Source organism: Eublepharis macularius, chromosome 10 (genome assembly GCF_028583425.1).
Source record: "Eublepharis macularius isolate TG4126 chromosome 10, MPM_Emac_v1.0, whole genome shotgun sequence".
NCBI lineage: Eukaryota > Metazoa > Chordata > Lepidosauria > Squamata > Eublepharidae > Eublepharis > Eublepharis macularius.
Window position 1 is genome coordinate 40,859,493 of NC_072799.1, and position 22,917 is coordinate 40,882,409.

The 22,917-nt window shown below is 39.5% G+C and overlaps 1 protein-coding gene across 4 annotated transcripts in view; it reads right to left on the reverse strand.

Annotated features, from left to right (window-relative positions):
* The window catches only part of ANKRD50 (ankyrin repeat domain containing 50), a 56,442-nt gene that overhangs the window by 18,629 nt on the left and 14,896 nt on the right, over window positions 1-22,917 (reverse strand). For all 4 annotated transcript variants that reach the window (XM_054989929.1, XM_054989926.1, XM_054989928.1 and 1 more), the window contains exon 3: window positions 10,993-11,222. In XM_054989929.1, the coding sequence (XP_054845904.1) occupies window positions 10,993-11,222 (230 nt within the window). The remainder of the gene's footprint in view (window positions 1-10,992; window positions 11,223-22,917) is intronic.

Sequence of the window (22,917 nt, forward strand, 5' to 3'; positions counted from 1 at the left end):
CAAAATATTTTTCCTAACTGTGTGGTGTACTTTGATCCTTAGTTTCAACCTAAACCATGCCCTGCTACATCTATAACTTTCACAGAGATTAAACAGGGCTGACTCTTTGCTAACATCCAGTAAAACTAGAGGCTTGTTTTCCCCAGTCTCTGAGCTAGGACAAGACTTGGGGAAATGGTGGCAGTACTACTAATGCTGTGTTCAAAGGTGTTCTTTTAGGATTAGGAGTCTAATTCCCAGTTCTACTGACTATCCTGGTCCAGCAGGTTTGGGTTTCTTTACAAGCAGAGATGGGCATGAACTGGGAAAAAAATAAACTGTGCAGTTTGTGGTTTGTCGCATTTCACGAACCATGAACTTTCATGAACCTGCCCAAGTTCACGAACCGGCTCATTTGGTTTGTGAAAACATCACATCCGGGTCAGCAAATCGTCACTTCCGGGTCAGCAGAAGGCTACTTCTGGGCCAGCAGAAGGTCTTCAGGAAGCCCATCCTCTGTTGCCTAGAAAACTGATTGATTGGTGCCAGGCTGTCTGCAGTGATGAACCAAAAAACAAACCAAACAAACCAGCCTAAAGTTCGTGGTGGTTTGTCAGAAATGGGCTCTGACAAACCGCTGGTTCGTGAACCACAAACCGGCCTGGTTCATGCTGAACTTTAGTTTTGGTTTGTGCCCATCTCTATTTACAAGCATTAGTATGCACCTGGATATTTATAACATATTCAATTTACTAACTGTAATGCCAATTAATCTGAAACAAGATAGTGTTACTACAAAAGGACATGTAACTGTGTGCCCAGGATGACCACAATCTGGCTTGACATTCTTATATAGCGGTTCAAGTGTGGCTTTTGAACAGTTTAGTGAATTAAACAGAAGCTGAAGGAGGATCAAGATGTAAATGTCTTATCAGAGACATTAACTGCAGGGAACTCAAATTACTAGTTCAGGGCAGCACAGCAGTAATTTTATACGCAATAAAATGTAATTCCATGCTTAAGAAAACTCTTAGAACATAAACTTCTTTCTACTCATCAATTCAGCACAGTATTCAAGCTTATGGAAGCAAACCAGTAGCATCCTCTTCTATCAAAGGCTTCTAGTAAGCCTAGTTCCAGTGGAGTGGCCTCATTAAACAAAACCTTGAAGCACTTCGACTAAAGCATCATTTGGTGGACTAGAAATAATATCAGATACCTGTAGGTCACCCTTAGTTGGCTGATATATATTATACATGTACAGAGATATGTGGGACTCCAAAACATAAGAGGTAGCACATGTGACATTTCATTCTAAAGCAAAAAATATATACAAGAGAAGCACACTGGCTATTTGCAACCACAGCTGCTTGCAATAACATAACTTTCCTAGTTTTGCCATTCTAATTTGACTCCTGTAGTTACGTTAAAACAAGAAGATTTTCTGTAAGAGGATGGAATTATCATCCAAGGCCTATGAGAGAAATAGAACTGTCTACGATGGCCTGCAGATCACTGAAAACATGCTGAACTAGTAGCCCACTACAGGAAGAAACCAGAACAAAAAGTGACAGAACATGATTTTTTTGAACTTTATAAACTTCCTGCTGAAGCAGGTCCACATATTGTGTATAAATTATTACGTATTCTGAGCAATAAAGGCTTTTTTTACAGGCCTAGTGGTGGTAAGGCCTCTCCTTATAACAGCTACCAATCTACTCAGCAGCTATAGTAGTTCTTCTAAATGGGACATACACCAAGGACAACAAACCCTGCAACAAGCCGCGGTGCTAGCTTTGTCCTCATAACCACTCAAGAAAATTCTATTACCAGACATAAGATCCATGCCACCAGGACTAATAAAGACCCGCTCATCCAATTTTCAGATACTGTCCCTAGGCTGCCCAACTCTCCCCTACAAGAGATGAGATTCATACTGTGTGTATTCCAGAAAGCCTTTGAGGGAATAATTTACCTTGAAGGGATGATTATGCTCAGAAATGTTTTAGATTTAGGGCTGCCATTTTACCACTGGGGAAAATGTGTCCTTTCCACGGCCGCTCAGCTGGGTAGTAGGAGAAAAATAATGGGGGAGAGATTTCTAGCATCCTGATACACTAACATCACTGCCTGTGCAACTGGAAATGTCAGTGCATTACTGGTGACTCTCTAGCATTCGGTAAAATCTTCATGGTTTAACCACAAGAGGGAGATTGCGTGAGTTGCTATCAGCAGTGAGGTGATACATTCAGGAAAACCTGGAAGTAATGTTATGCATCTGTAGGAATCACTGGAAATCAGTGATTCCTAGAGAAAACTAATGTAACTTCCACGTTTTCCCAGAACTGATGTCATCCCACCACCGATGGTGATTTTTTTGTCCCTTTTTCCTCCTGGCTCTTGGAGTGCCTAAGGCCCATGGTAACCATATACTAGAGAATCACCACTGATGTGCTAACATCACTTTGGTTACATAGTAAGTGACATCAAAGCATTGCTGGTGATGTCACTACATCACTGGCAAGGAACACCCCTCCTGTTGGTTATCAGCCTTGTGCAGGCAATCCTATTTAGGTTGGCTTTTTCATATTGCATCTTCATGGTATTTTATTTTACTTTCGGAATTGTGGGGCACTTGTATGCTTCATTATGGTGTAATAAAGGAAACATACATAAAACCTAAATAAACAAATGTTTCATGCAACACAGGTACTATCACCCTGACACCAACAACGCTCTGCTGCCTAAATAAAGAAAACAAAACAAAAAAGGCCACTCTAGGCAAAAGAATAAATGGAACAAATTCATATGCAATTCAATGCTATTCAGAAAGCATGCAAGAGGGCATTTCAGTGCCCTTGGAGACTCTGCTTCAGACCAAGAAATCACCATCATCTGAAACTTCCTAAAAGGGAAACTCTAGAGTAAAGATGGGCACAAAACAAACTACAGAACAAAATTCCATACGGAATGGCCGGTTCATTTGAAGAGAAACACACGTTCCGTGGGGCTGCGTTTTTCCAGTACAAATGAATTTTTCCAGCTGTTCCATGGCAAGTTTGGAATTTCACAGACCCCACGCCAGTTTCAGCCCATCGGCTGAACCCAGAGCGGGGGCTGTGAAACTGACAGCCCCTTTCTCCTGCTGCTTTGGCAGCAAGAGGAAGAGGCTGTCAGTTTCACAGACCCCGCACAGGTTCCAGTGCAGGATCTGTGAAACTGACAGCCTCTTTTCCTGCTCCCCAGGCTGTCAGTTTCACAGACCCTGCACTGGAACCGGCAGGGTCTGTGAAACTGACAGCCCCTTTCTCCTGCTGCCCGGGCAGCAGAAGAAAGGGGCTGTCTGTTTCAAACCCCCCGCACTGGCTTCAGCAGCCGGTGCGAGGCAGTTGAAATGCCACGAACCAATTCCCAAACTGGGAAAAGGTCGGAAGTTCGTGGTTCAAGGTTCCGTGGAATGCTACGAACCACGAATCACGTGGTTCAGGATTTTTTTGGTTTGTGCCCATGTCTACTCTAGAGAGAAATTGTTGAACTGGAAATTGTTGAACTGGCACAATTGAAACGAAGAATTTCTTTCCCACTGCACAGCTAGAAAAGTTGTGATTCTGAATGATCGTTGTGCTTGTTTTGTATACACTTGAGTGTTGCATAGAAATTAAGACATTTAAAATTTCAAAAAAATTGAAGCCATCATAGGGAAAAATTTCTCATGGGAGAGGGATAACATTTTGAGGAAAATGAAATATATGTGATATTCTATCAAACCTAACCTTCTTTTGTTAATTTAACACAATAAAATGCAAAATTTGTAGCATAGTTATCATATAAAATTGTGCTATGTGGAATATTTATGGAATTTAAAAGTATAAACATCCTCATTTTCTATAAGAAAAATTTCAGAGACATCTAAATCTTGAAAATGAGTTGCAAACTGCAGTAACATATGCTGCATGCATATTTTATTTTTGCCATCTGAAAGCTGGGGAAAATGTAGAAATAAAAGTAGAAAGCAAATTATGCAATAAATAAAAGTATATTAGCTGAAGAGAAAGATTTTGGTCCAGTAGCACCTTAAATACTAACTTGATGACCAGGGTATGACCTTTCGAGAATTAAAACTCCCTTTGCAGATCTGAATCTAGAAAGCTTATACCCTGGAAATCTAATTGGTCTTTGAGGAACTACTGGACCTGAATCTTGCTCTTCTGCTGCAGACCCAATTCAGCTACCCACCCGAAACGATTTGATCAGAAACCTGCTTATATAAACACAATCAGCAGAACTACCAGTCCATGTCTGAATATTAAGCTAACCTTTATAATACTGAAAATGCTAAACTCTAATAATGTACTATCATTAAACACTTTATAGCATATTAATTGCTGCCAAAATTATTTACCTTTAAACAAAATCAAAAATCTTGAAAATGTGTATGTCTATAGTGTAAGTGGTTTGTTTTCAAATCTCCCTAAAATTTCAATTGGAAAAATTGAAAACAACCTCTGACTTTTCATGCTATACATTTTGAGTATGAAAAACTTTGCCAAGCATTTACTCATTCTAAAATAGAAAATAATCAATAATTTTCTAATTTTTTTGTCAGACAAACTGAAAGAAGTCCTTGGAATCACCACCCCCCTGGAAAGAAACCATTTCTCCCCCTCAAACATTTCTGTTCCCCCACCCCGGCCTTTACGCATCTAATAGAAATTCTACAAATTGACTCGCTTTCATTTTTATGGCCTTTTGCCCCACTGGTTACGCTTTTTTCCTCCACTCATAGGCTTGGATCCAGAATGTGCAAGCAGAGACATAAATGACCTTGGCGCTAGTTCTGCTTGTGCAAGATCTTGGCAACACCTAGCACTTTTCTCCCTTTATTTACAGAGAGGAAATTGATCCTTAACCCAATCCTTAATTTTATGCCTCTCTGCTAACTGAGAATAATACTTCAGGCAAGGATATAGTGATTAAAACTTTAGGCACAATAAATACATTAAAAGCAAGATCTGGGTCCAGTAGCGCCTTAAAGACCAACTCAATTTCCAGGGTATGAGTTTTCTAGCCGCAGCTTGTAGAATCTGCAGGGAATGTGCAAAGGAGTAACATCTGCTTTTATTTCTAACCCTGAAAGCCCACACTTTTGTATTTATATTGCCAAGTTTTTATATAATTATATAATAATATATTTATATAATTATTTTTACAAAGTGGTGTATTTTGTGTATGATACTCACTTATGTTTTTATAAGTCTGTACTGGTTATTAACTGTAAATAAATAATCTGTTCTGGTATGAGTTTTCAACCGTCACAGATCCCTTCATCAGGTATCTGATGAACGGAGCTCTGAATCTCAAAAGCTCATTCCTTGGAAATCTAGTTGGTCTTTAAGGTGCTACTGGACCTGAATCTTGCTCTTCTACTACAAACCAACAACTACCCACCTAAAAATAAATATATTAGGGGTTTTTTTTAGGTGTCTCATGCTTTGCAAGACTAGAGGGAGAGAAATCTCTAGTTCAAATGAGACCTAAAACACCATAAACTAATAATCATTTAGTTGAACTCTAACCAGAGAAAACACAAATGACACAAAGGGCATTGCAGTACACAAATATGTGATACTTATTAAGTCCTGAACAAATACAGTTGGTACCCTGTTTTTGCTTCCCTTGAGTTTCAGAAGGATTATTTAAATTATAAGAGGAACATGAACATAAAGGCACACTCCCTCTCTAGCGGCTGATCTTCAAGGGCTGCTCTCTACAGCTAGTCCTTAGCATAAAATACACTTCTAAACAGATTGTTTCTGGGAGGAGGATATAAAGCAATTGTATCAATAGTATTTTGAAACATATCACGATAGTATATTTAGAGAACCTATGAAAATCTTTAATATTAGGTACTTGAACCACATCAGTACTTAATTTTTCCATTAAAAAAAAAGAAATAAAATGGTCTTGTCATTAAAATATTCCACTAGTGAAATAAACTGAGCCCTGAGGATGTAGCAGTTAGAAACAGATAGTGGAATGCTGTTTCAATGTTATATCCTGAATAATGTTAAACATTTAGGCAATAATGTTATTTTCTGAGTTTCAGTCACCGTCATAATAAAATTTTTTACGAATTTTTTTAAACTTGGAAAATCTCTTCTGAGCTTTTGTGACCAGCCTGTTTACTGCAGCACACAGCCACCATCTGACTTCATTTGAAATTGTAATTTGCTTTCTTTTCTGAGTAGATTAGATATATTACCCTTCAAACAATGTTGTCACCTATTCTCTTTAGTCTTTGTGTTCTTAATTTGATCTTCCAGTCTATCTGCTAATCTCAAACCATTGTTTGAAACTAACAATGAAGCTGGCTAGAGCAAATTTATGTTATGATTCTTGAGGAAACAAATTTAGATACAAGTTGAGCTTGACTAGCTACATCTGCCCACTCACTTTAAATAGGATGGAAACAGAAATATACATGTTTTGTTTGTGAAATTATATAATTTTCTTTCATTTTATGTTTCGCTTTCACTTACCATTTTGAATATATATATATATATATATATATATATATATATATATTACTCTTCTAATAGCCCCTCTCATTTCTCCTCCATTGAATGATAAGACCAAGACTAGAAAAGTAAAGCACCCAGAAAAAAACTAGGGGTAAAAAAAAAGTCCACTAAGCAAAATGGAGCAATATTCCATTTTTCTATAAAGCAAAAAGCACCAGAAACACTCAGCCAGGTAAGACAAGTCATTCACTCTACTCCTGTAATAATTCTAGGTGTGCTTCTTCTAATTAGCACTCATCCATTCTAAACACGGGTGCCTAAAATTGGTATCCCATCTCCGAAAGTAACATCAGTGCTTGCCTATCCCATTGGAAGTGCTCTACCCAGTATCTGCAATCACATTGGCCTTCTCCACAGAATCAATGCTTTGTGGGACCCATTATCTCATAACTGATATCTTCTATGATTTCCTGTCAAAACTAGTAATTTCACTTCACTTTGTACTACTGAATTTCAGTTCATTTATGTTACATTACAAATCTTGCAGTTTGTCTTAAATAGTCATCAGATGTTTTTCTACTTTTAACAACACATTATTACCTTCATGTAGTCCAAAAACTATCAACATTCTTACTGCCATCCTCCAAAGTAATAAATTGGTCCAAGATCTGTGGAATTTCACCTACTCTGTCAAACTTTAAACTTTGATTTTTAGCTGAGTGGCAAAGAATGCTGCTAGTTTCTAATTGCCTTTGGCTTTTTGCATGAGATCATACCTTGAGGCAACAGACTCTGAATTTGCTTCAGTTCAGCCTACCTTGATTAAGTGATTTTAACCTTACTTGTTTAGAGGATGGTGCAGATGGCAGATTTCTGAAGCTATAAGAGCTCAAATCAAATGGAAATAATCAGGGACCCTCAACTGGCCTTGTTGTGCATCAGAAGATAAGCAAGCATGTAAACAATAGCGAAGTGGTTATCTCTGATGAGGTGGAGTCCACAGTTCCACTGGGGCTGGTGAGTGACTCAAGAGACTGTCAGAAACACTCAGGAATTCCTTGTTTATATAAGCAGCTTTTGCACTGTGTGTGTGATGCCTACCCTGGAGACTGACTTGCTTACAAACTTCCTTCCAAGGCAGCTATGTAGCAAAGTGTCTTAGAATAGGAATCTTCCTCATAGACTGATCAAAAGCGAAATGCCAAAGCCAGGGCTCAAAGTCGTCCTTGGTCAAAGACATTTCACCAACGTTTCCAGATTATCATTTTAGGTTTTGTCCAGAACTCTTGTACTCAGGGTTGGGGACGGTGGGAGATGCCAACGGTAGCCACTGCAGCCTTTCTCCCTGCAGCAGCAACACAAGCCCAGCTAGCCACATGAAAATGTCTTTCCAGTGATTTCTCACTTCATGTAGTGGTTACCACATAGCTGTATCCTGTAAAGTTAATCTTTCTCTGCTCTCCTGTAGAATACCTCACCCTTTCCCCCCTTCAGCAAAGCTGAAGGAAAACAGCCTGAAATTCATCTAGGCCACAGGTGGTCTATAAATGATGCAAATAAGGAAGCTCCCCACCTCCTGCCCCACATTCTGCTACTGTATTTTGTGGGAGAAGAGTGTATACAGCAAAAAAACTCCTCCCTAGTAAAAGCAGCAGTGAAACAGAGGACCCCTCTCCCATTCACGGTCAAACAAAAGATTGGACATCTCAGTTAGGAACTGCAACAGTGGCCTCCAAAAAATAGCTGGCATCCAAATTAGCACTTTGCTAAGCAAGGCTGAATTCCTATGTATTTGCACACTACCATAAAACATCTTGCTGTGTGTACAGAGACCCTCAACTGATGTGTGTATAATACAAGAATTCACTTGTCAGGCAATACTCCCTTTCACACTGGAATGTTTCTTTTATACTCTAGCTTTGCTTCCATAACACATCTTTGCCAAAACTGACCCACATGATGCAGCTGTATGTCAGCTGAGCACGTCACCTGTGGTTCATATAGATCACCTAGCTAACTGTGCCATCCTGAGCATGTTTACTTAGGTATATTCAATAGGGCTTACTGCCAGGAAACTGTTATTGGGATTGTGCTATAAGTCATATAATGCTCCACACAGCTGCCTCATACTGTGAGAAGGCTCTAAGAAGACTGGTGCTATATGGCATGACACTAAACCCTATAGCAAAAGGGGTTTTTCCTTCCTGTATTCTGCAACCTACGTATATTTATATTGTCTCATAATCTGAGCGTCAAAGAAGGATTACTGTAAATTGCTAACATTTCTATAACATGTAACTCACTTTAAGATTGCTTACACATCACAATAACTGAAATTGGCCATGGATAAAGTTAGCACAGAAATATCTAAATGCCATTTTACAATTTTTTTGCAAAACTGAAAGAAACATTAGTAATAGAAAATCTCTTTCGAAAAGATTTTAAAATTAATTTCAATGCTGACATATGAAAGGCCCCCCCACCCAATGCTTGAGAAGTACCACTACCATGAGAAAACAGCTTCAAGTATTTTAGAATCAGATGGTTACTGGAGAAAAGCTGTTTTCTGGCATAGGTGGTATTTTCATGCCTTGTTGAAAAACATATAATTATTCAAAAGCTGACAACATGCATTACTTAACGTTCATTTTAAGGAACACTGCAAAAGGCAACAGGTGTCAAAGGTAGATTCTCATACTTAAATCACAAGATGTGCTGGAAGACAAACCATTTTTCAACAAGTGGGGGAAATCCAGCCAAAAATAAAATACTATTGAATCATACTGATGGGACATAAGAGCAAATGTATCAACGGGTGGGTGTTTCAATGCCTAACTGTGGCTATACCAGGGCCAATGTTATTAATCATTGCTATAGAAATGTTCCTATAAACTATTCCTTCATTCTGAATTGCAGTGCATCTCAGAGGGGCGTTATGAAGTAATGTTTCTGCATGTTTGCAGTCATTACTATTTCTGAGTTCTGGAATGCTATAACTCTGCTGGACCCAACAGCACATGATTTTCCTACTGCACAGTTGTGCAATTCACTTAATTCACACCTGGATTTTTCAAAACTCTCACTGCCACCCTCACAAAGTTCTGCCTGAACACAGGGAATATGATTTTGTTCAATACAATACAGGCAAGCTGTGGCTGTAAACCAGCAAGCATAGATCCATAACAGGTAACTCCTGTTTGCATCTCCTGCTTCCATGGTGTGAATAAAAGGCAGTGATAACTTTAAGACAATAGATTCTCCTTTTACTTCTTCTATTTGAGTATGTACAAAGCCACACAAACATCTGAAGCTGTTTTGCATCTGGTCAGACCTTTGGATATCTAGTCCATTGCTGTCTCCTTCGACTGGCAGCACTCTTTAAGGTTTCCTAGGTGCTGTATGATGAAGCCATGACTCCCTTAAGTACAGGATAGCATGCATGCCACTCCATAAGCACATATATTTTCCAGTTTTGTTCCTTGGAAACTACATCCAAGAGCTGTCTCAATCCTTTTATGATTATTGTTCATGTGTATTAAGGAGCAAATGACATAGATGTCTCAGGAACTGACAACAGTTACATTTAACAAAAGTTGTCCGTGGGCTCCAGTTCCAGTTCTAAGTGTTCCCTCTCAGTTGTGGAAGCTCCAGACAGCCCAGGCCTCACTGCAATATCAGATTATAAGAGAACATGGCAACTATGTGCCTGCAAAGCTCCACAGTGATCAGAGTTGAGCAGACTATCACGTCAAGAGAGGACAGGAAGGCAGAGGGGATTAGAGACGAAGGAAGAGATTAAAAGAATGAAGAATTTAGAACAGAGGGAGATTTTACTGGTTGAATCTGTGTTTACCTTCTGTACCTTTTATTGTAACTGCATTTTTTGTTTCAATCATTACTTTAACACAGGAGCAAGCTGGGAACACAATCTTTATGCTATTCTATGCTGAATTTTTAAAAATCCAAGGAACAAAAGGAGCAGAGTGATGAAATGATCTCACAATACAGCAAAGACTGGATCAACAAGTTGTGGAAGATTCTTGACAGTCTTTGCCAACAGTATACTCCCAGGACCAAACAGAGCAACACCCAGGCGATGAGCTTGCAAAATGTAGTATCTGTTCCCAGAAAACAAGATGATAAATCTAGATTTTCAGATGGGAAAAAACCCCCAACCTCACAGGGGGATTTGTTTGGATGCATGCCAGGACGTAGGGAGTTAATTCTTCATTATAAACATGTAATATACACCCTTTTCAAGGTCACTGGGGGGGGACAGCACACACCAGCATCCTTATCATCCAGCTGTTACCTGTGCCCTGTGTAACACAGGTGCCTGTAGTTATGTGTAAACACTATGTTGTCTACGTAAAGGGAATAGGAATATGGAGGTGTTAGAGAGTAAAAAAACCCTCATTACTCTTCACTAAACTTTCAAGACAGCCCAAGATAGTAATTGAAAAGCTAATGTTTCATCATGATTTGTACTCACCAGTAAACATTTTTGTCACAGCTTTGCTCTGCTTCCGGGCAGAACACAGGAGCAGCAACCATGGAGGAAAAAATTCATAGTGACTAGCTAGAAGCTCGGCTATGGTTCCAGATAAGCCCGTAGACGTCTGGTCACCTTCTGTAATATTACAGCCCTCATCCACTGAATCTATGAGGAGGAAGAGACTTTGCTGGGGAGGCTTGGCACCCAGAAGGGGAAGCAGAATGCACCTGCAAAGAAATAGAAATATATAGGTATATGCATTGAATTGGAACAACACAATTAATAGCGGCTGTTCATGCAAAACAGCTTGCTGCTTAGAAGCCTACAAACCTAGAATTTCAGGACATCAGTTCATTTGACACTGTAAGTTATTTATTGAGTTATTATTTAGTCCCTCCATTTTCCTTGTGGTTCAAAGTAGCTTGAAATCCCAAAAGTTAAAAACATTACATACAAATTATAGAAAATGCCTAAAGCTTAAACCCTATTAACATCCCTCACAAATAAAATGGCCTGACATTACCTCCAACAAACTTCTAAAGATGGCACCCCTCCCCCACATCCTCAAGGAACCCATTCCACAAGGTGGAGGAAAGTCACCAGTAGACACCAAGTGGGTCACCTTAAGTGGGGGAACAACAACAACAACAAGGCTAGCAAGGAGAGGAAGAACGGCCCTTTTCAAAAAATGCTTTCCTCATAAAAGAAAATTTATCAGGTAAAGTTATTTCAGTCTTGTTACAAATGTGATTATTATATGCAGGGAAAATACAGTATATGCTTATACAACATACAAACACACATACATATAGAGAGAAAGGGCTTCCAGGTGGATAAGTTAGGATTGCATTTAAAGTCCAAAAGCGCAAACAGAATTACACCCTTCTAAATCCGCTGACTTCAACAAGTTTAGAAGGTGAACTTCTGCTTAGGATTACACTAGTTGAGTACTGAAGGTCAAGTTTAGAAGGTTCCTTGTTATATACATCTTCACATATGTTGTATGGATAATATGATCTTGAGATAATCTCACATGCAGCTACCTTACATGAGTTAGGCCAATTGTCTATCTAGGTCAGTATTAAAGACACTGACTAGCAGTGGCTTTCCAGAAATCTCAGCTCAAGAAGGTCTTCCACAACACCTACTGCCTGATCCTTTTAAACTGGAGATGCCAAAGACTGAATGTGGGACTTCTATGTGCAAAGCAGATGCTCCTCCACTGAGCATGGACCCTCACTAATTGCCTCTGAAATTGTAAAGCCTCATAAATTTATAAAGTATCCGATTACAACAAAACCAAAAAAAATTGTTCAAATAATGCATTAAAAAGGTTACTTTGTCAAATACTAGAAAGGGTAATGAGATAACCAGGAATTTTGGATAAATTCATTCTTTCCCACCAAATCATCAGTTATGCAAATTTCTGGTTATCCAAGCTTGGCTAGTTGGATGAATAGGGCTGGAATGCTAGTTCATTACAGTTTAACAGAAATAGTTAAAAAGTGTCCTGAGTGTAACTTGCTTTGTCATCAATACTAGAGACATGATTCACTAACTACTTCCACTAACTCAACTGACTAACCAAATCAACTTCCAAAATATTGTCCTACAATAAGGCCCAGTGACAGTTTGCTCATTTGTTTTTAATATCTTATACATTTTTGAATGACATTTCATATTTTATATGTTCAACTGTTCATGAAAGCAATGCTTTCCTAAAGTGTACGAAACTACAGATACATATTGAAGTCAAAAAGGTAAGTCTGTTTCTCATATGTATCTTTTGCAGATTTCTGCAATTCCAAAACAAAGTTCACTACTTGTCAAAAACATTCCATGCAAGCTCACCACAATTCATGTTTGGTACAGTCAAACCTTGTCAGTGACTTCTGATTTAGATTTTTATACACAAACTGAATTCCATCAACAACTACAAAAAAAGGAATACATTCCAGTAACCATCAAGTCCCCAAGGTCAGAACATTATGCATTACAACAGGGGAAAACTGCATAGTGAAATAGCTCCTTTAAGCCTTTATTTCAGTGCATCCAGAAAGCCATTTGCTAACTCCCAACTGCATCATGACCTCAGGCCTATTCAGCAGATTCTTCAATAAGGCAACTGTTCTTGCAATGAAACAGCCTTGTCTAGAAAAGAATCCCTTTATTTTCAAAATGCTATCTTGATTCCGAGCAAGAATAAGTTGTGGCTCTCCATCTCTCTTGCACAAGGCAAGTTTAATATCTCTTGAGAGGTGCCAGGCTCCTTCAAGACAAGGCATTTGAAAATACTTTCAACAATTAAATAATCATGAGCTGTTAAAAAGAGAGACAGAGATACAAATAAGATAGCAACAAACCAACTTTACTTACAAGTGGGAAATGGATTAGTAGACTAATAATGAAAGGATTTCAAAGAGCATCTAGAAGCTCTATATCTCCATATAACACTGGCTTACTTCCAAAATTTACTGTGCTCTGAAAGCTCAGTGAAAAGTCACCAGGCATCTACAACCCTAGTTCCCTCTGCTTTCTTTAACTATCCTTTCAGTCAGAAATTCTCCCCAGCTACAGCTAGCCTGCTGTTGTCCGATCTTGGAAGCTAAGCAGTGTCTGCCCTGGTTAATACTTGGATGGAAGACCACCAAGGAAGTCCAGGGTTGCTACATAGGGGCAGGCAATGGCAAACTATCTCTGTTAATTATTTAAATATCTCAGAAATGTTCCCTTCTAAATGTGTGGCACTCAACATTTGTTAAGAGGACTCCTCTGTGAGAATTCACCAAGGCTTCAGAGGGGGGAAGTCTGCACAGAGCACAGTCTAGTCTCATGATACAGAAATCCTAGACACTTTGGAGATGCAACTGAGCTATTTTTGCTTACATGCCCACATCCATACTTGTACACCAATTTGTGATAAAATCTTCATGGCAACAGCAGAGAACACTTGAGGTTGAATTGTAAAAGTGCACCTCGCCATCAAGCTTCTGACCTTTCCAGCAAAAATGTTCGAATTCACAAATATTTTCAGCGGTAACAAAACAGCTAAGATCCCAATGAACATGCAGAATCAAGTCCTGAAAGTTCAGATTTACAAGATTTATAAATGCCACTGCATGCTTATTTTCCTTTGTGAATCTATACCGTAACAACAAATTGTCAGGCAAAACTTAGAAGATTCTCATATGATAAACAAGATACACTCTTGCAGTAGAGAAAGAAGACGATCTACATGAAAAAGATCTGAGAAAGGTCACAATAATTCTTTATCAGTTTTAAGTAACAATACCGTCAATAATTTAGCTCTAGTAAAGTCCATGGCTGACCCCACCAATATTCCACTGGAACCAACAATCTATCAATTTTAAAAATGCCAGATTGACTTAAGTATTTGTAACTGACCAGTTACTCATTACCTACTAGAGATGCTTTGACTGCTATGCCCCGTAATATCCAAGAAATTACAATTGCTTCCTTTACACCCCCAAACTGGTGTGGTCACCATTCCATTCAAACAGAATCCCTAGATTTCTTCTGAACTCTCATTTCTGCACTGATGGGAGCAAATACCAAATATATATTTAGTCCCTAAAAAAACCCACTAGTGCTGAATTACATTCCATTGCTATTACACTGCTTCATAAGGTCATCTCATGCATCCTGCTAGTTTACGTTAATAATGACTCTTAACAGGCTCATTTGTAGATATCGTCAGCACTCTATTTTCCTTCCCATGGTCACTAATGAAATACTGAACAACACAGATTCAAGGATAGATAGCTATTTAAATGCCACTAATTTCTTCTTTTCAACATTTACATTTAAGCATTCTTCATTTTCTCACCTTGCACTGCTCCTTTACTAAACGCCAACATTAAATACATTAATATTTCTTTGTTCAAGGCGTTAAGTTGTCTTAAAAAGGAGTCATAGAAAGAACACATGAACTAACTTTCATGCTGCCTTACTTCTTTTGCTATATTCTTCTATTTTTTCTCTAATGATATTGCTGAGGCCTCATCTTCTGGTAAAAATAGGCTACTAAGTTTGTAATTATCTGGGTCATTTATATCATTTTTTGAATGTAGGGAGAACAGCAACTATTTAGTAATCACCCAGTACTGTATCTGCCCACAACCAAGAGGTCTATTCTGTGTACTAGTTCTTCATATTTTGGATAAAAATTATCTCCTTGTCGAACATGTATATGAATGCATTAAGATATTTTTGTCCCAAGATGAATTCTACTCTTAGCATCTGATCGCTTATTCTAGTTTTCTGAATAGCATTGTATTATCTGAGAATAAGCTGAGAAGTACAAAAGGTACAAACTGAAGATTTTAAAGGCACTTTTTTTCTATCTAATGTATTATATGTACAACCTTCTCTTTATATATAATCTCTTTACATACACAACCTTGACAGTGTCAATACAAGAGCGAATTATTGCCATCATCTTGAAGGTAATGACAAAGTCAGCGTTCTAAAAGATAGTGAAGTGGAACAATGGATGTGTCATACACATTCCTGCATGTATCACTCTTCACTTACATATTTGTCATTTTAGTGTCCATAGTAAACAACTTCAATCTAGCATGTTTGATACTTGGAAAGAAGCTGTTAACTGTGAAAAGTCAGCATCTATACTTTGCAATTGATAAAAAAACTACAGTAAAATCTATAGTAAAACTGTGAGTATTAATGTAGAAATGAGTTCTATTTTGACATGGTTCCAAATTTGCAAGATTAGAACAAATGCAATTTTTTCCATTTATAGTAATGTGCACTCTAAAACAAACTCTACTTTTAGTAATTCACTTCCACCCATGAAGCATAAGACAGATATACTAAAATTTTGCCACAGACTAATGAGGCCACTATTTGGAATCCACACCTAAACGTCTCAGAATTTCTTATCTTGCCTACTTTGATCTATAGTTGAAACAATTTGTAGTACCTGTACAGAAAATTTCCATCTCTCCTAGTAGATATGCTCAGCAAAAGCAATAGTGTTATGGGGAAAGAAACAATTTTTAAATCCTTTAGCTGTAATGATAAAGCCCAGTAGCCTGTGTGCTTTTTGGACAGTTCCTGAATAAAGTATGCTAAGTTACTCATATATAATGGTTGTTGTGGATTTTCCGGGCTGTTGTGGATTTTACTCATATACAAGATCACAAAAAAGAAGACATTATAAAGAAAGATGAAAGAATTTTAGAAAACGAAGATAACACAGTCCTGGAATCAGCTATTACTAAGATTTCCATGAATTTCAGCATCACAACTAGAGTTTCAGGGACTGAAATTTGAATGCACTCAGTATGTATGCACTATGGACTCTTCCCCAGTTTGCTAGAGTGTGGTATAATGATTTCTTTGTATTCTATGCCTGTCCCTTTCTGCCAAACGTTCGCCCTCATACAAGGCTCTCAATTACAACATGGATGCAGAGGAGTTAGCCGTGTTAGTCTGTAGTAGCAAAATCAAAAAGAGTCCAGTAGCACCTTTAAGACTAACCAACTTTATTGTAGCATAAGCTTTCGAGAATCACAGTTCTCTTCGTCAGATGCATGAATTACAACATGGAACCTTGAATTACAACATGGAACCTGATCCAACTTGTATAGGGGTTCCCAGCTGATCTCCCAACCAGGCACCAGCTAGATGAAGGTTCCTCAGCATGATGCCTGTGGGAAGTTAGAGGGAATGATGGTTTAAAATGAATCGTGGAAATTATTTGTCAAAGTGCTGGTAAAGTTGTTGCCAAACTTTATTCCTGGACATGCTGAATTGCGGGAAAACATGTAAATTGTTTATTTGTATTAAAGAATATAGTATCACTTTTGCAATAATTACAGTGATAACTAAATTCCCCCTCTTTAATATGACATAGTAGATCTGAGGCAATAGCCTAATTTCTTTGGAATGACTTCTGCGATTTCAAAATACTTTCCAAACTTAGTATGGGCAATCCTCTGGAAAATATCTAGTAGCTCACCCTGAGTCATTAGGAGTAAGCATTCCATAGTAAGAAATCAGACATCCTCCCACTTCTTCTCTATTGGGTCATCATTCTTTCTTGTAGATGTTTTAGAGACAGTTGAGACTACTATTCCTATCAATGAGTCTGAACTATTATCATAGTATTCACACAAAGGTTGGCTTTAATAAACCTTTTTGTATTCGATGTATTGTCGAAGGCTTTCACGGCCGGAGAACGATGGTTGTTGTGGGTTTTCCGGGCTTTGCGAGAAAAGATGGAATGGTTCTTGTGTCCCTGCAGCGTAGGAGAAAGGTTAAAGAACAGAGTAGATGTGCTTTCTTGTTCCGAAGTGTTTCCAATCTCCGGGTCTGTTGGAATGTTTCCTCCCCGTAGAGGTGTTCGATGTATTGTCGAAGGCTTTCACGGCTGGAGAACGATGGTTGTTGTGGGTTTTCCGTGCCAAGACCACGGCAATACAGCCCGGAAAACCCACAACAACCATCTTTTTGTATTCCTTTAGATACTGTTTAAAGAAATGAATGGGATGAGAACACAACATGGGGGCCTCTTAGAGAAGAGATACTAGTATTATCTGTTTTCTCTTGCAAAATAAATATAAATGGACTTTAGGAAGCATAGATCATATAAGGTAGGTATGCATGTGTAGAGTAGCATATGGTGCTACCTGGCTTGTAGTTGCTGGGAAGCCCACTTTAGTATAAAGTTTCTTTCTTTCCTTTTGTCCTTATAGCTCAAGAAAGTTTTTTTCAAGATGCCGGAAAATGCCAGCCTGATTAAAGGCACCTGCTCCCTCCTTGGCACCATTGATTACTAAGGGCTAAGTCCAGAGGTGTGGCCTGTCAGAGCCTCCTCACAGTGACTCCTCCTTCAAGTCTGCAGCTGTGTGCTAGCCCAATTAAACGCTAGCCCAAATAAAGGCACCTTCCTCCTCAATTACAAAGGGAGAAGTGTGAAATGTGGCCTAACACAGTCCTTGGTTCCAAGACTCTTTCCCTAAGGCTTTGTCTGCATGGATAAAGGTCACTCCCCTCTTTGGCTGTGTCAGCTCTCAGGGGAGACACCTGGAGGTGTAGCATAACAGATTTCTTGGTTTGGAGGCTAAGAGGCTTTTTCTTCTAAAGGCTTTGCCTGCCAGCAAGCCTGAATAGGCCCCTCATCTCCCTTGGCTATGCTGGCTCTGAGATAAGGTTGCCAGTCCCCCATTGGGGGCATGAGATCCCCCACTCCCACCCTCCACCCCCACTTAACTGGCTGGTGGGGGGGAATGTGGGGGAACACACCTCCCAGGTGTACTCTCAGGCAATGCAGCACAGTCCTGTGCGCCACAAATGCTCAAGTCAGGCCTGAATCAGGCCTGGGTCAGCCCTGAATCAGCCCACTATGGAGCACAGGAGTGCTCCCAGGGTGGAACGTGGCCAGTGCAATGACATCACTTCCCTGAAGTGACATCAAGGCGTAGGACAGGATAAGGGGAAAAGGCAAGGTTGGTGCCTGGGGGCTAGGGGGACCTGGCAACCCTACTCTGAGGAGAGAGACATGGGGGTGTAACTTAACAGAGGCTTGGGATCTGATGATGAGTGGCTGTTTCCCAAGGCCTTTGGAAATGTGTCTGCCTGACTCAAAAAATTCCTCCTCCTTCCAGGCTATGTCTTTGGTTCCGAGGTGCAGTCCTGGAGGTAGGAGATAATACAGCTGTCACAGTGACATAGTAGCCTGGAACTATCAATGTAATGATTGGGGCTCTTCAACTGCTTCTGCTTTAACAAAGATGATAAACCTGCACCTCTAAGCCCAATGCTTTTTGAAGACAGTCTCCCCCGCTTTGCTTCATATATTCCCACACTCACTTTTTCCTACCAGGGAATTGTGCTGGTTCTCCCCAGGGTTCTCAGTTTCACTGCTGTAAGATTCAGTAGTCATTTAAGAACATGCAGAGGGTCTCTTTTAGTCAACACAGAGTAGCTTTATTCAACAGAAACAAAGAAAAGAACACAAAGCTCAGGCCTTCCCTACCAGACCTTCAGCCAGCTTACACAGACATGAGTAAAACCCATGAGTAAAACTCCTCCAGGTTTTAGTATCCTGGGACTAACATAAAACATGAAACACACTCCACAGCATTAGAATTGCCACTGCTAGGAGAGAGTTCTTGTTGCAATCATGTTCATCCTGTTTCTGGGGTCATTCCTAGATGACACCATTTCTAACAAAAGCCAGTTTTGTATAGTGGTTAGAGCACTGGGCTAGAATCTGAGAAATCCACTTTCAAATGCAATTCTGCCTGAAAGGCTTGCCTGTGGCCTTGGGCTCATTGCAATCTCTCAGCCTGGCTTGGTTTGAGGGGTTGTGTGGCTGGAATGGAAAGGTATCAAATGTTAAAGCCACTTTGAGTCCCCAATCAAAGGAGGATTTTAGATAAACTCCACACTCATCTTTTTTTAAAGGACGTCTTATGTTTCTACAAAGAAAGGGTGCCCCAGGGCAAGAAGTCCTTGACACACAAACTGCATACTGAATTCCAGCAGTCATCATTATTGTTGTTGATGACACTTCATCTCTAATCCAGTCACTGTAGACTGTGAACACTGTAAACTGTTAGCCTCTGTGAGAAGCAGAATTCCTCTGTTGCAAGTTTTCCTTTAAGCTGCTAATCAACCTTACCTTTTATCATCCCCTCTGAAGGGAGCATAAAACATGTTTTAAACCTCTGGGACATAAAGGGTATTGGCCAAAGTTTTATAAATTGAGGCCACTGAACATCTCCAACAGCAGATTGGAGGGGCACTCCTAATCTTCTAGCAGATAAAAGGCCAGTAGGAAACTAAGGACTTACATTTATTTGCTATGTGTTTTTGTGAGTTCAGCTTACTCCTTCAGATATCTGTGTGCTTCACAGCATATAACTAGTGTATGTGACAAGTCTATTCCTTTTATCTGGAGCTGGACAGCCCAAGTCCATGCTAGAACTTTACAAAAAAAAAGAAGAGTGGTTGTAGTGGGTGTGCCGACTCCTGCCCCGCTGTGAACGCTCTGGAACCTCAGTTTCTGGAAGGGTCTCAGGCGGCGGCATCGAGAAGACTGAGGGAATATTATCCCTCTTCCTGGTCATGTAATGCTTTTGATAAGAAAGTGTCAAAGAGAGGAGGGGCACTCCTAATCTTCTAGAAAGCTCTGGAAATCTTCTCCGTGGCTGGCCTGTATGTGCACAGTCCCAATGTGTGCCTGCACAGAAGACCACTCAATGAACAACAGTTACAGGTAAGTGCAACCCTGTTTTATAGAGTACTTGGAACCACAGGTATGTAGGCCACATACACATAGAAAAAATCCAAACCAAGCTCATTCCCACTCCCACCTTAACTATACTCAAAGGCATCCCATAGGAAGGAAACTGGCCCAGAGAAGCCAATTTCAGTCTCTCTTGAATGACAGCAATGGTAAGGAATTTTCCAGGGGTGGTGGTGCCATACTCAAGGTTACTGTGAAGCGATTTCCATGTCTACGTACCGAGAGAATCCAAAATATGATTATTTTTCATAGAGGAGAAAAACCCTCTCCAAAAAAAAAGACCTACTGTTGTATAAACATGCTGGCCTAATGCTGTGGGCTTTGGTGCCATTAGCATAATGCAAAACTGCATGCTTCAGTTCAGCCTAGATCCTAAAAAGGGAAAGAATGCCCATCATTGAGGGTGTCCACTCTCCAATGTGCTTGCTGGACCAAATTCCCCATTTATTATAGGATTATCTAAGCTGTTGGGTTGGTGGGGCAGTGGGAGGGCTGTAGAATAGCCCAGAGCCAAAGTGCTTTAATGTTGTTAAGAAAGACTGTTTCTGGAAGGCGGGCAACCCCATCCCCCAAGATTTCTTCATTCCTCCCTGCTTCTTAGTGCTAAAAGTTCTGACCTAGCAGCATACCAACATACCCATTTGGTTGATTTTTAAAAAAAATAAACTATTCCAATACTTGCTATCAAAGAACTTTAATGTGGAAATACAAAGGACAAAATAAGGGCTCTTTTGGATACCAAGCATGTGTTTTACCAAGGATCCAGTGCCTCTCCCCTCAAATTCATATAGGTACATTTTGATTAATTTCACATCATATTTTATTTCTACCAACATATTTATGGCACAGCAGCAAAATTTGCTTAACAAAAAAAAATCACTAAACTAATCCACACCAAGGTCAAGCTCTCATCAACTGTATGAGTCTCAAACCCAGTAGGCCAATGACCATACCATTTCTCCATTATAAAGGAAAAGTCTGGCACTTACAGCCATTTGCTTTCCTCCAAGACAGGCAAGTCTACATCATGTTGTTCCCATGGTTGCATTCCAAGGCAAAGCTTGGACTTAGAAGACTGCACAGTACAGCTTCCAAGGTCTCCTTTTCAAGAGTAAACCACTGCATCATTCCAGAAACAACAGCTGGAAACCTGGAGGCTCTTGGCAGAAACCACCTCCAATGAAGAGCAAGGAATCAATCAGAAGAAAACGCAAGGGAGGCACCAGTATTGTTCATACAGATTGTTCACACAGAAAGGCCTCTTTGGGTTCCAGCTCAGATCTATCTTAAATTTCCCATAAAGCAGTGGTTCTCAAACTGTGGGTCATGACTCTCTGTGGGTCATAGGTGTTATGTATTGCTTGAGTAGAACGAAGGCTCCTGAGGCCTACAAAGCTATTGGTGTTTGGGTGCCAGCACAGCCAATCAGAACTGTTGCTTTGTAGACCAATCGCTGTGCTCAAAAGTAGATACTTGTATATAGTTCATGCAAACAAAGGATTCTGGTTGTTGTAAAAGTGGGAGTAGTTTCTACAAGTATAAATTGGTTACTGTTGAGCCTGAGTCTTCAGTCTGTCTGCTTCCAGTCTCCAATAAAGATGTTTCTTATAATAAAGAGCTGTTAGTTTCAATATACAATAATAGGTAACGAGGTCAGGAGGAAGGAGAAGAAAAGGAGCTCCGGGAGGCTCAATGGCTAATACTTGCTTCTCCATATGCGTGAAATGGCTACGAAATACAGCACGCTCTCTGATGCTACGTTTTAAAATAAATATTAAACACAAAAAATAAAATCTATATTTGTTCAGTGGGCTGATGTGAGATTCCTGTGTTTTATGCTGGAAGGGGGAACACAGCGCAGAGTTACTGTACTTTTCAAGGCCCACCGAAAATTAATTTTATCAATAGGGACCACTTCAAAAAGTTTGATAACCACTACTGTAAGGCAAACATCCTTACTCCAAACTCACCCACGATTATCTCAATTACTTAATTCCTATTACCAAATGGGATGTGAACCAATTTAAAGAATGTTTATTTATATGATCAAAATGAAAGATATATATAAAGGAAGCATGACATAACTTACATTCTAATAAAGAAAACTTTCCAGCTCTTGGAAGAACAAAAAACGTAATTTTTTTCTGTTCTATTTTGTTATACAATGTGATTAAAACAGTCCCCCTCGTAAAAAAGTTGCTTTACACTCAATTGACTAAACTTCCTGATTAATCAACTGAAGGTTTTTAAAACTCAAGCGTAGTTAAAAAATTTACCAATTCAAGTTTCTTGCCATAATTTAAATGTTTTGCATCTTTACTTAAATCTACAAACTATATTTTAAGATTTGTATTTTAATTATGCACAAGTGATATTTTGCATAAATTGCTGTCTTTCATGAGTACATATTCTGAGTTGGGAAATTCCTAGACATTAGGGGGGCCGTTTTCACACTGTCAATAAATCGCGCGAGACTCAGGGAAGGCTGCCAGCTTCCTCCCAATTTTTAACACCATCCGATTACAAAACGCCGTAAATCACTGTTTGTGGCATTTTGTAAACAGATGGCATCAAAAATCACGCGAGGAAGCCTTCCGTGACTCTCGCGCGATTTATAGACAGTGTGA